We start from the raw sequence: 14,811 nt of genomic DNA on the forward strand, positions 1-14,811 counted from the left end.
TTATATACTATACTTTAGTATATAGGTCCCTGTTTTTAGCAAAGGTACGTGTTACAAACCACTTGGGAGAGGGTCGCGTTGAAAGGACTGGGTATGTCTTTAAATCAAGTGCACGTGGAGAGGGTATCGGGGAGGGGGGGTCCAGACACCCCCTGGGATTTTTCAGAGTTATCTTAAATCTATAGCAATATTTTAGGTCTCGCACTTGATGCATATAAAATACGCCACAGCAGACCACTATACAAATTCACACTTGTCTGAGATAGGAACGAACGACAACTCTGCAGAGGAGATTGGATCGAGCAATGCATTATGGGAAAAAAATTCCGGAAATTAATTTCAGGAAGTAATGAAACTGCCCAAAAAAGAAAGTCTACACATTTTTAACACAGTTGAATACTACTTATGTATCCATACTAGATGAACTATCACTGGTAAGTGTTTATCGTTTAGTTTCCTTGTTGTTACACAATTGGATTCATAATAGTCAGAGAAATGTAACCACAACAAACTGAAAGAAGTAGATCTATCTCAAACTACAGCATTGAAAAGAAACCCCAAACGACACTGTCTTTATAATGGATTCTTGAAAGAAAAGTTCAGCTTTTTACCTACGATACGAAATCACAAATTTAATGATGAATTACATGTATGCAGATGTATTTCTATTTTGAGCAGATGTCACAAGCCGTGCGCGCAGATCTCTTATAAGGAAGTTGAGCTCTGAGTTCAGGAACTGGAAAATTTGCGATTAGGTATTGTATTTAGTGATCTTCTCTCCTTTGTCCTTATCCTGTTCATTATATCAGATACATGTTGGACATTAATTTACTCTCATATTACCATGGAGACTAGGATGTCTAGTATTAAAAGACGGGCAAGTACAATGGTATCATATACACTTATGTTTATTCTCTTTTTCTAAAGTGCATGTACTTTAATTCAAAGTTGCTGAGTGATAGAAATAAAGTCATGAATGTTTATTGGATAAATAAGGTATTAAAATCACTGGTCGATGAAGCCATTAATTACTTATGAACTGGGGTTTTTTTTTCATTGAAGTGTGCATAATTTGTAAATAAGGAAACACATTTTGACTTTATGGCTATTTTTATCCTAGGATACATAAAATATTCTTCAGTGATGAAATATGTGTGATGAGAAACACATAAATAACCATTCTTGTAAGACATTTATAAGCTTTAAGTTGATTTGAAAACAACAAATATATTTAGATTCAGCATCCCCCATTCACGCAGATAAAATTTTCCTTTAAAACTGATGATTTTCCAAAAGAAATCTGATTCAAGATGAAAATTCACACACTTTCTGTTTCAGCATACCATACAGTGCAAAATTTTACAGAAATGGCCTTTCAAGTCAAAAATTTCATAAAAGATTATAGTCATTTATCCAAATTAAAGTTATGTATCTCTCTTAATTATCAGAGGGTTACTGAACCATAATAAGTTTATACTTGATAGATGTCCAGAACAATAACAGTTTATATCAGGAAACCTGATTTTATAATTGAAATGTGTTCACATGTATCTGCTGAATGTGTTTTCAGCAAAAGACTATGTACGTGCATGGGACAGAGAAAAAGATACTGTTACCAGAAGGTTCTTGAACTTTAAAACTGAGTTAACCTCAGCCAATTACCCGATAATTTCTATTGTTAAACCTGATTTGACCAGAAACTTGATTTTATGAATTTTGATATAGTAAATGGAAAGTAATGTTAAATAGCAATTATAATTTAATTTCATGCCTATCTAAAACTTTGGGTATCACTTATTTTTTTTATCATTGTTTCCACCATTGAATACAATAATTGCCGACACCTTGGTAGGAAACATTTACAGAATGTATTATTGTATATATATTAATTTATAGGCCATAAGCATGATAAGTACACCTTCTGTCCATCTTACATTACTGGTGGCAGTTCCTTGCAAGACAAACTTTCTCAACAACAACACCCCCCACCCCCCACCCCCAAAAAAGTTACACAGTTGTTGCACAGTTGATTGTTCGATCTTCTCATTTTTGGAAGTTCGTTGGAATTTTGATGTTTTTTTTTAACCCACAAATACTCAAATGTGGGTTTCTAGAAGAGGGTACATAGTAATTTTAAGTTCGCGTATCATGCTAATTAGAAGTTTTACCAAATTTAAGTTTCAATTTTACTAGCCAAACTCAAAATTTGAAAGCCTCAGGCTTCAGACAACTGACAGATGGAGTGTGACTGAGACAATTTTAATTTATATTATACATTGTCTAAGGATGTTAAGTAAACCAAGTGATCATATAAATTGAAACCATTAGGCCAACTTTAAAATAATGTTTGCTTGCCCTCTCCTGACTCAGGATGAGAAAATTGAGTCGGTAGGTAGGTGAGAATTTTTTTTCAAAAATTTCAAAATCAATGCTGAATTTTCAAAATCTATTTTCCAGAATACATAAAAAAATAATAAATGCTTCCTGGAGGTTAAAAAAATGTTTTGAGTCGGGCCATTTTTAGCCAGTCGGTCGGGAGAGGGCAACCAAACATTATTTTAAAGATGGTCTTACTCTTTTTTTTTCTTCTGAAATAATAAATGTTGAGTCACAATTGCAATATGGCAATACATGCTGATACATACTAATAAAAACAAAAAAAAAATGTAGTTCAGGGAGATAACAATGATCAGGAAAAAAATATAATAGTATGTATTCAGCATACGGTGCTTGTGCCTTGATTTTTTGAGTGGACAACCTAATTTTTCTTTTAGTTTCAAAAGAGGAAAATCTAAACAATAACTTGACAGTACTTTAATTTAGGAAATAAGTTTGTATATATATATGAGCAAGTGAGTGTTGATAGTAAATGTAAGATGTGAATCCTGTTATTGGATAAGAGGATGTAAGGCTGTGTATCATACTCAAATCCTAGCTAATGGGATACCAGCCTGTAAATAGCGAGATGTTAATTAAGAAGAACTTGGTGTAACTGGTTATAATATTTCATGAGACCATCATGAGTCCATGTATAATGCACATTGTGTTTTCATTTTGACCTTTGTTACGTTGCATATGATATCAAAATATTTAATTTTTTAATTGTTTGTTTAAATTTCCTCAAGCCCAATAAGAACTGAATGTGGATTTGGACTCGGATTTAGACTCGAGGGTTTTTTCCCTACTACATGTATTGCTTATGCAAATAAAAAATGAAAATTGTCTCAATCGCAGTGGATATGTCAGTTGTCTGTTGATTCAAAGTCAAAATATGTTTTCTATTTATACATGCTAGACACCTCCTTTTTTGTTGCACATGATCACCTAAATCTAGCATTTTTTTTTTTTATTTTTCAACTTAGCAAGTATATCATATACATGCAAAATATATATCATATCATATATATTTTGCATGTTTTATTTTTCTTTTTTTTAAAGGGAGATATTTTTAAGTTGACAACAGTTCATTTAATTGTTACGAGATCTTTTTTTACCCCTATTCTGTGAGGATAGATAACACCTGCTCCTTAGTACTTGTACATCACCAGTGTACTTGTATCTTGTCACAGAAATCTACAGTGTCTATATTACCTGTCCTTGGGGGCTGTTAGATCTCATCATTTTAGTTGTCATCTTGTACTGGTCTGTCATCAGGTTGGCAAAATTACGAGGCGATCTGGAGATGTACTCATTTCATTCTCTCATTCTTTTATCATGATTATGATTACACACTTATGATGGTGTTAGTTAAGATAATTTACGATGTGTTTAGTGCTCTGGTAACAAGACATTGTACTAATTAAGTTAGTTGTGTATTTCTGTGGAGGTGATGGTGTTAACTTAGTAAAGCAAACACAGGTTATTTATATAAAAATATGGATGTGAGGCACAGTTATTAAAGACAAGCTAAAAGTGTGTTTGTTTTGGGGTTTTTTTTGGTGTTGTTTTTTTTAAATCTATAAGGTATATTGGAAGTCTGCTTCATTATATATATATATATATATATATATATATATATATATATATATATATATATACAGTATATATATTCAAAACTTCTACGTTTACAGTGAAAGACTGTCGATATTGCTTTCTAAATGGATAGACCAGTGGTTGGTAGACTTTGGTTGTACCCATAGGGAAACATATATCAAGTAGAAATTATAAATATCATAAAGATTAGTCAGTGCATTGTAGTAGATTTACTATTGTTACAACGGAGACTCAGTAACACCATTTACCGGTAATTTTGACTATAGTGGTTGTGGTTTTTTATCTTTATATATACATGTTTGAAATGTTTTATTTATTAATTTGAGTGAATCTGAGACAGGAGCACAGAGATCATCAAGCTGAAGAATTATTATACAGATGTACAATTATATATAGTAACTTAGTTGTTACTTGGCTAGGTACCTCTTAGAAAGTGGACATTCACTGTTTTGGAATGACGGAACTGACACAAGTTTGAATTCTTTTCAAGGTTTATGTCAGCATCAGAGCTTATAAATATACAATGTCTATACGTCTCACCTCTGTCCTGTTATTCGTTGTTTTCCGTGCATTATCTTGATGAGTTACACAGCCAGTAGCGACGGTATTAATCATGTGACTGTCAACATTTGTAACAGTTTAGTTTTTGACCAGTTCCTTGGATGTGAAATATTTGGGGTATTTGTTTACAAGACAGGGAAACAACTTGACAATTTGCTTACAGGAAGATCTAATTAAACTGCAGAAAATTTCAGCGAACTACAGAACTGAAAAAAAAAAACACCAAAATTACAAGGAAATATTGTAAACCTGGAATGTGTTGCTGAATTTCATGCAAGTTTGTTTTTGCACATATTTATATGTGATACATCTAATATTGTGTTTCTATAAATACATGTTTACAGTATGTGTGCTATAATGACTGTGTTAGAAGACCAGGTCAAGGAAGTTGATTGTGGAAGTTACTGTAGATAAATATGTTTACGGCAATGTTATAAATGTGGAACAAATATGCAAATATTTCTTTAAAAGTTGACTATTAACTTCCGCTAGTTGTATGTTCATGGTTTCATGTTAAGGATTATACACAGCAGGTAGTATCAGTTTATATGTCTCCTGTCAGATCTTGACATATGTATAAGAACTTAAAATATAGACTTGTTGCTTTAATTTCATTTCATTTCACTGTGTATATGGTCCAGTGCTCTGTTTTAAATTTTAAATAATAACAGACAATTGTCATTTAAAAATTTTTAGCTAATCAATGCTATATACCTAATGATATAAAATTATTCTTGGAATTCTGGCAATTTAAAGTTTTCTTTTCACATGGTCTTGGTTTATTTGATAGAATTCCCTTCTGTTTTCCACTGCATTCTATCATGTGTGTGATTGTAGTATCAGATAACAGATTTACTACTTGTATAGCCTACACTGCTACCTAATAAGGAATTGAATGTTATGTCACAGCATTATACCTTTTCTTTGAAACCAGTTATAACAATTGTTCTAAATAGAATTAGCCTACATGTACATTTTATATCTTGTGTTATACAGTTCACTTACAAGAGCATGATATCCAGGAAGTTGACTTTTTTTATTTTAATGACAGACACTATATCTTTATAGTGTATACAGCCTTGCCATGCATTTGAAGTGTCTTTTTAAAATAGTATTTTATGATGCAGTGATAATCTGCATTGTCAGTGTACTTCCTGCATTGTTCATTTTTATACATTTGAACAAAGTTTCTTAAAAGGAAAAATCTCTTCATGGTTTTGTCTTCAGTTTTTTTATTTATGGAAACATGAATGGATTTTAATGAATTATATATTGATTAGTTTAGGATTGCATTGAAGGAAAATGTCTGTGTTTTGATCATTACAACATTTTATAATAATTACGGTTCATTGTCCCTCAATTCCCTCATTAAATTTTGCTTTTACACTAATGGTTTTTTTCGTAATACAAAATCTAATTTATAATAAAACTGTACAACTTACACCATTTCAGAATACCTTGCTGGGCAAAGTTTGACAAGAATGGTCTTTTAACATGACAATTTTATAGAGAAATAATAGTAAGTCATATATGTCAGTGAGAGTTATCTCTCTTATCAGAGGGTAATGAACCTTAAGGTGTATATTCATGTACAGTAAAACACGCTTATAACAAAGTGCGAGGGATGGAAGATTTTGCTTTATTTTAAACGTAATTTGTTATAACATAAAGTTCACATTATATTTTAAAGCCATTGGGAATGAAAATCACTTCGCTGTAAGCGTCAATTCATTATAAGTATGTTAGCTATAAGCATGTTTTACTGTATATATACACACTGATTCAGATATGGCTGTTAAAGTTTTGCTCTTCATGTAGACTGTTTTAATTTGCAGACAAAGGGGCTAATTTGCATAACACTGTATTATTGTGTAAACTATTTTTTCAATAGCTCCTTTAGACAGAAACTGAGCATGAGTTTCATAAAAAAGTTCAGAAATCGTCGCTCTGGTCCAGGAGCTGCTGAGAAACAAGGAAAACAAGATTCTCAATCCTCCGAGATTCACGAGATTGGTTTTCCCATGGGGGTTAAACATAACCTCCACATAAACATTGACATGGTGACGGGAGATTTAGTCCTCTCAGAAACATGGAAAAAACTCTTGAAATCTGCGGACATTTCGTAAGTAGCTTGCCACCCATGGATCTCTGGATACACTCCCAGTGCTTTCATTGGGATCCACTCCTCATTTATCCTGGATCTGTGTCTGGGCTGGAAGTATGTCTTGATCCTGTTTCTGACTGCAAGAACCCTGCATTTGCATCATAAGTCAAGTGTATAATTCCCATGGATATTTGCCGTATCTGTTCTCTGTACCTGTGTACTGACAGTGTATATATATTTATATATATATATGTATATACATACATATAAGCAAGATATAATAAATTGTACTTTCACTTTAGCAGCATGAATTATACTCTTGTATTATATGTCAGACCTCAGCCTCAATCTTTCCTTATCAATGCAAGCAAATACAAACATCTTGTCCAGGGCATTTAATAATTTTATCTGTAGAACAAAAAAAAATTCAGCCCTGGACACCAGTATTGACAAGGGATGGTTTGGTTGAGGTACAGACAGAACGTATTTGTATATATATACAATTCTTGCTTCATAATCGTATTTATTGCTTTTTCTTTCTGCTTCAGTTAAGCATGCCTTTCAAGATTGGCAAGAAGCGACCTTCAGGGTCGTCATCATCGGAGACGGCCCCAGCTATGAATATTGGGCCCCCCACAGCCGTGAAACACAACTTTCATGTAGGTTTTAACGCAGCAACTGGAGATTTTGAGGGGCTCCCACCAGCATGGAATGCTTTACTTCAGTCTTCCAATATATCGTAAGTCTTCCTATGTAGATGTAAATTTCCAAATCTATATCATTAGTCCTCTTATGTTTCTTTATTCATCCAATGTATGTGCTCTTATGAAAAATATCCTCCATTTCATGTATTTTATAAATCCTTCAGTATATCATTAGTTTTCCAGTATATCAAAACTCTTTTTAAATATGTGATATAAGTCTTGTTATTTACTATAAGTCTTCCAATATTTCTAAGTTCTTCTTTTAGTATTTAAGTCTTCCCATTTGAAGTATTCTGACATAATCTTATTCCTATACAACAAGTCTTCCAATATATCCTCTCTCTGTTTAATATATTAAGACCTAATTCAAGTTTAAGTCCTTTAGTGTATTATCAGTCTTCCATTATGTCATTCATCAAATGAATTGGTGTTTCCTGTGTGCTGAACATGTAAATGTTTGAATTCCATATTATATCATTTCTGACTTTTACTAAAGGAAATATTATACATTTATTTACTTGGTTCGAAGACAGCATTTTATCAACCTGAGAACTAGGATCCCCAAGAATCAGAAGAGTTCCTATAATCAATTCTGTTTAATTAAAAACCTCATTTTTGAATAATTTCGATTCAATTATAAGAAATAGAGAATATTTTTCATTTTGTATAAAACCTGTAATCATTTTATAATACAAAATAAAAATTGAAACATACTTTTAATAGATTTATTAAGATAAAATTATAATAAAGTTTCTGAGGCCCGTAATGTACTTTTTACAGCTCAATTTGCACACCGTGGTAGATTTATAATTTTTTATGCCAACTGTTTTTTCAGGAAATCAAAATTGAGATCTCACAAAATAAAAGTGTTCTATAGTATTTGCAGGAAAGCCTTCTGAATTTCTAATGTTGAGAAATGTGTCATCACAGTGGTATATTACTTGATGTCACGGTTACATAGTAAACTATTTGAAAAATTTTCAAACGACAACTTCATGCAGGGTTCTCACTAGGATTTTATTAATCTGAGTCCCAGGACTCAATATTTTTGAGGAGGTCGAGTCTCTGCTAAATTTGAATTTAGATGCATCCCCAAAACATTATGTTGAGTTCCAACTGAGTATCCTTCCATTCAAATAACAACAAAAACCTTTATTTTTAACAAAAATGTTTAGGCCCCTATTCTTTGCAATTAATAAAATGTAACGTTTATCTATCCAAGCTGCATCCCCAAATACCCTTGTAATTTATTTGTGACATATAGAAATATCAGTTTCATTTTTATATAGTGAACATAATATATTGCAAAATTAAACATACAAGTCAATTTAAGTAGAACATCATTCTGTTTATTTGACAAAAATTCATGGGTGTCCATATGTAATGGAGCAATACCTAATCCTATCAGTCGTCTACTGTGGGTGAGATACACAGGATAAGCAAGCCGCAAATCCAACCAATTAGAATTTCTGGATTTTTGAAAATGTCCATATATTCTCATGAACAGTGACATGGCTGCGGACATATGGTTTTAAACAAACTCTGATCGTAAATAATTTTGCAGCATACCTTACTTGGATTCAAGCATTCATGAGAACCCTGCCATGCACTTTATTCACTAAATTATTTAACATCACAAGTTTTCTGATAGATAGATTTTATGACTACACATCAATTACTTCAAATATATATATCAGGTCTCCTGAAACACATCCAAACAATTATAACTATACTCTTATTCCAACTTTTCTCTACCATGCCTATGAATATTTTTCTTTCATGTACATATATCTGAAATCCATTTACAACTGTTTTGGTTTGCAATTATGCTAACATTTATTTTGTGTAAACGAAGTAAGTATTTCATACTGTTAAATATTGTAAGTACAGGGTGGTCTTTATCAAGATATTTCATGTGTTAAGAAATTAGCATTGAAGTGGCCTGTTAATGTTTAAACATTCAAGAAGGGGGGGGGGGGGGGGGGTCTTTAGTATTATTATCTTCATTGCATTTTACAGTCTGCACTCCTTGACTCAAAATACCATACACATATCCGTACTTATATAATCAATCATTTATTCATTTCTTCCTTTTTAAGGATATACAAAAATAGAACTTGGAAATGAACTAGTTTAAAATGTAATTGTGTATGATGAGGAATAACAAATACACATAGAACATATTTGAATGCTATTTAATGATCAATGTGATCCATTTTAAATACAAAGCTGGGTTATATAAGCAGGAGGTGACTTTGAGAATTCTAAGTACGGTAACCATCAATCTCAAAAAAAAAATAAATAAATAAAAAAAATTTTCAAGACATCAAAAATATTGTATGCTGTAAAAATTTCTAAAATTTCATTGTAAGGTTAAGCATGAATTTCTGATTTAAGAATTAAAATATATACTCAACAGTGTGTATGAATGCTAACTTACTTTGATTGGTCGATTGTAGGAAGGCTGACCAAGCAGCCAATCCAGAGGCTGTAATTAATTCACTGCGTACTTTTACCAAATCAGTCAAGAAAAAACCGGGAGTTGGCAAGTTTATGCAAATCCAGGAGTCTGTCGCAGAATCTGACGATGAACTGGATTACAGTGATGAAGAAAAACGAAACAGCAAAAAATCAAACGAGGAGATACCCCCTGCCCCTCACACGGTGGAGTCACCAGTTTTTGAAAGGACACCTTCAGAATCTGAAGTAGGTTGCACACACATGGACAGTTTAATTAGAATTGATTGCAGAATTCATATCAATTTATTATTAATTAATTTTGGAATATTATGTATGAGATTTTCTTTATGAGCTTATCTATGGAATGAAGATTAAATTTTTATGTATGTATATCTGCTAAATCCAAGAAGGTAATATCAGTACATGTTCTGTGTCTTTGACGTATTGGTTTAAATGGATTTTTTGTATACAGGGTTATATTTGCCATATCAAATTTGCAAATTTATGAAAATTCACCCATGTACCGATTTTTTAAAAGTGAGATAACTCTTTATTGTTGAATTCATGCATCCACTGATGATGAGATAAATGGGGGGGGGGGGGGGGGGGGGAGGAATTGTAATAAAATTTAGACCCAAATTTTACTGTATACGGTATATATTTGTAAATGATTATTAGTTACATTTTTTGGAATATGCTAATGTATAACTATCAACTAGTTCTTAAAAATCAAAATACACACATATTAAAATGGCCGTACATGTAAGCCTTGCATTTTTTCACTTACCTTACAGCACCTGCTTAAAAGGCACCTTTTCATTAAAATCTTTCCGACTTCTTTTTTACAGCACAAGGGTGATATTGTGGATGGAGTAAAGAATGTTACCCTTGACAACAACGAAAAAGAACATGAACCAGAGGTTATCACACGGCGACCTAAATCTCAAAAGAAAAACATGTCTGACGAGGAAATCAACGAGGGACTTCGTAAGTTTTTTACGCTATTTTACCTATTAAATAATTTGTAAATGTGATAGTCTCATAATGAAAATAATGTTTTGCTGCAGCATTGCATAACTTGATTTAAATTTTTATAGTATTTAGGCATTTATGAAGTAATTACATTGCTAATGTTTGATTGTGTTTCAGTTTTTACTCACTTTTATAATGAATGTAAAGTGCTTATTGTGTTTTTAGTTTTGTTTTGCAATTGCTAAAAGTGAATGATTGCTTAAAAATATGCATTGCATCATTAGAACTATAATTGTAGTAACATAACTTCCTTTTGAAGCTGATGGACTTTTTTTTCAGGGGCACTTGCTTCACCAGGAGATCCCACTGCAAAGTATACTATTTCAAAGAAGCTTGGGGCAGGGTAAGGGTTGTCTCCCTTTCTGAAGTAACTTGCAGCAATGATATATTTCATTAAACTGACACTTTAAAAAAATATCTGGCAGTAGAAAGTAAGGTATAGATGATGATGCGATGTAACTCTTAAATCAATTTTCTGATTTCTGATTATAAGACACTAGATTGAGATGAAAATGATTAAAGTTTTGATTGTTTTTTTTTTTTCCTTTTCAGAGCATCTGGTTGTGTGTATAGTGCAAAGCCTAAAGATCATGATGCAGTTGTAGCCATTAAATCTATGGATTTAACCAACCAGCCCAAGAAGGAGCTTCTTATAACAGAGATCGAGGTCATGAAAACTTACCGACATCAAAACATAGTCAACTTCCTGGATTGTTACTTCCTGTCTGAGAAAAATGAATTGTGGGTAGTAATGGAATACCTTGATGGTGGTGCACTGACTGACGTTGTTACAGAAACCATAATGAATGAAGGACAAATTGCAGCAGTTACCCGAGAGTGCCTACAAGCTTTGAACTATTTGCACTCTAAGGGTATTATACATAGGGATATTAAAAGTGACAATGTATTATTAGGAATGAATGGGTCAGTCAAACTTACTGATTTTGGCTTTTGTGCTCAGCTAAGTGGAGATAACTCAAAGCGACAGACAATGGTAGGAACACCATACTGGATGGCTCCAGAGGTCGTATCAAGGTCGGTGTTTATTGTGTCAAATAATAATTCTTATTTTGTTGGCTTTTAAAAAAATTGCATGATATTGTTCCTTAGTTTGTTCTTTTTAAATTTATCCATACTACCACATACAAGCTAGCTTAACTTAATTAACATACACATCTAGCATTGCAAACATTACTGTTTATGAAATAGAATTATTCATCTCTCTTCTACTGCATATCAACAACACAGCTATTAATAAAAAAAAGTACTCTCAAGCTTTTTTATTTTTCATCCTACATGATTGGTTGAGAAATGTACATCTTTTACAGGAAACACTATGGTAAGAAGGTAGATGTTTGGTCCATGGGAATCATGATCATTGAAATGTTGGAGGGAGAACCCCCCTATCTGAACGAAACCCCACTGAAGGCTATTTATAGAATAGCAACCAAGGGAAAACCTGAAATTAAAAATTTCGAGAAGCTGTCAAAATTACTTCAGCAATTCATCGACAGGACGCTTGAAGTGGATGTTGAGACAAGGGCAGACACTGATGAACTCCTTCTGCACGACTTCCTTAAATGTGCAAAAGACCTTAAAACCCTCCGACCCTTAATAGTAGCTGCTAAGCAAGCTACTGGGCACTAGTTTGCAAATGTACATAGATTAAGAATTTTAATTTTGACACCAAGGTAGGAATTTTCTGTACACAAATAAGCACCTTTATGCGAAAGTTTGTGTGTGTGTCTGCAGTTGTGGAAATACTGTTTTTAATTTGATTTGAAAGAACTGAAACAGTTTTTGTATTAAGTCCATTATTTAAGCATTTTGGTAATCTTTAAAGCAGATGTAGACTTAAATATAAGTTGTACCTCATTTACCAGGTGTATATTGAAACTAAGCAATGTGTATACCATTTGTAGAAAATAACTTTTTAACAACTACACTTCAGTGATCTGTCCAATCAGTTTTTTGCTGCCTCTGTTGTATAAGAGAAGTTTTGAGTACAAATATAGAGTTGTTTTACTTCCATTGTTCCATAGTTTATTATTTATCTTTTTCATGTGTCCTTCAAATCTGTTCCTTGCAGACTGTTGCCATTAACTTTTTTCACAAATGACTGTCACTTAAGATATATAGTCTGATTTGTACAAAGCATGTCCAGTTGTCCACCTTGTATTATAAATTAAGATGAGATGAACATGTTGATCTCATATTTTATATATTTTTCTAGAATGGACTTTTGAATCTTCGTAACATTCTGATAACAACATTCTATTAGCATACCAGTGTGACTGTCTTTAATATGAAAGGGAATTGATAAATTTTGTACATTTTGTAGCATACTTCTACATTCCTGAAATACTTCATGCAGCAGATACTTGGGATGGTGTGATTTAAGAAAATGTCTCTTGTGTGAATGTATGTGTGCTTGCATATATATAGGGTGCATGTCTATAAGGTGTTAGTTTGCATCACATGATGGTCATATGGCCATTTGTATTGCTTTGCTGTCTATCAAAATTACGTTATATATATAATACTACATTCCATTTGTATATTGTTGATTTATATTTTTTTAACTGATTACATTTTATTCTACTTAATTATATATATTACAATTTCTGTCACAACCTTTCCAGTACATGTTTTTGATTTATAAGTGAATATATTAATATTTTGATTTTTTTTTCTCAAGTTAAGAATTATACCTCAATAGGAATTCATTATATTAGATAAATCAGTGTGTGTGCTGGTCACCTTGCCAATTTTTACTCTCTTTTTGGACTGTATTTTTTAATAATGATAAGTATACACTTGTAAATTCTTAATTTTTTTGAAATAGTTATTTTCTAATTAGCAACACTGTAGCTGAGCTTATAAAATTATTATGTAAAAATCTGTACATTGTTAAAAAAAGGGAAACATGTGCTGTTCGAAATTCATTACCAGAAGGAAGTTCATCATTGAAACATAAATAACAACTGGGATATTCCGGTTCATTGTAAATGTAAACTTTCATCCATTAATGTATTATGCGTGTTAGGTTCTTAATTGTTGGTACATAATGAAGTATTATGATGAACAGGAAATAAATGTTTCATGCCACAGTGATGCATTAACATTATTCATGCTAATATCCATTTAAGATCAAGGTTCACATAGCACATAATGCTTTCACAGATCAAGAAAGGGAAGTCATGTCTCAAGGGAGATAATCAACTTATACTAACGAAGCAAATCTTAAAAGATATTATAGTGTATGTAATAAATTAATTTCATAAATGTATGGTATTATGGTATTTTGTTTTTAAAAGATATTCACAGGCTATTTTATGGTGATAAGTAAAACTGGTTTTTAATAGTTTGTAGACAAGAGTTATCTCCCAGGACCAATGCTTAGGTTGGCCACAAAAAAAAAATGGAATGTCATGAATCTGGAATTTTTCTTTATCAACACCTGCATGTATTAATCAAATAGGGTTATGCTTTATGTAGAAATAAGCAGATTTTGTTACTTTTTAATAGGGCTCTTTAAACTGAAAACAACTCCTACTATTGTGGGTTAAATTTGTAACAGAAAGGGAGGAAATTCAGTGGACCAGACCATTTTGCAGAACTTTAAACAGGTGCCATTACGAACTGAGCTATCTAGTCACGGGGGGGGGGGGGGGGGGGGGGGGGGGGGGGCAAACTAACCTGACTGCAACATTTGCATGGTATCTATAGGTATATGATCATCCATTTTAAACTCATCAGGACCATACTCATCAATTGAATCATGATTTTACAAAAGACACGTTGTTGCAAGACGTGGGTTTTGTTCCATTCTCTCTCTCTCAGAACCGAAAAAAGGTAAGCAACGCGAGATCGGATTAAGCAGTTAAATCAGCAGTTAAATGCTTACAAAGAGACTTGATTAGTTAAACGATAATTTTAAGAGTTATCCTTCCTGGC

The 14,811-nt window shown here is 32.4% G+C and overlaps 1 protein-coding gene across 5 annotated transcripts; it reads left to right on the top strand.

Moving 5' to 3' along the window:
• Positions 1–304: 304 nt before the first annotated feature.
• Positions 305–14,139, top strand: LOC133187474 (serine/threonine-protein kinase PAK 1-like). 5 transcript variants are annotated; one of them, XM_061322865.1, is made up of 8 exons: positions 305–434; positions 679–755; positions 6,446–6,676; positions 9,822–10,068; positions 10,671–10,809; positions 11,134–11,197; positions 11,407–11,889; positions 12,183–14,139. In XM_061322865.1, exons 3-8 carry the CDS (start codon positions 6,468–6,470, stop codon positions 12,499–12,501), a joined length of 1,461 nt encoding a protein of 486 aa, XP_061178849.1. In that variant the 5' UTR covers positions 305–434; positions 679–755; positions 6,446–6,467; the 3' UTR covers positions 12,502–14,139. The 5 variants fall into 5 exon arrangements, with proteins under 5 accessions (XP_061178849.1, XP_061178850.1, XP_061178851.1 ...); XM_061322866.1 differs by lacking the exon at positions 6,446–6,676 and adding an exon at positions 7,207–7,397; XM_061322867.1 differs by lacking the exons at positions 679–755; positions 6,446–6,676 and adding an exon at positions 7,207–7,397 and having other exon boundaries at positions 307–434.
• The last annotated feature ends 672 nt before the right edge of the window (positions 14,140–14,811 follow it).

The sequence above is a fragment of the Saccostrea echinata genome, unplaced genomic scaffold, assembly GCF_033153115.1.
Source record: "Saccostrea echinata isolate AGI-Se365-2 ecotype Australia unplaced genomic scaffold, CSIRO_AGI_Sech_v1 ptg000015l, whole genome shotgun sequence".
NCBI classification, from domain to species: Eukaryota; Metazoa; Mollusca; class Bivalvia; order Ostreida; family Ostreidae; genus Saccostrea; species Saccostrea echinata.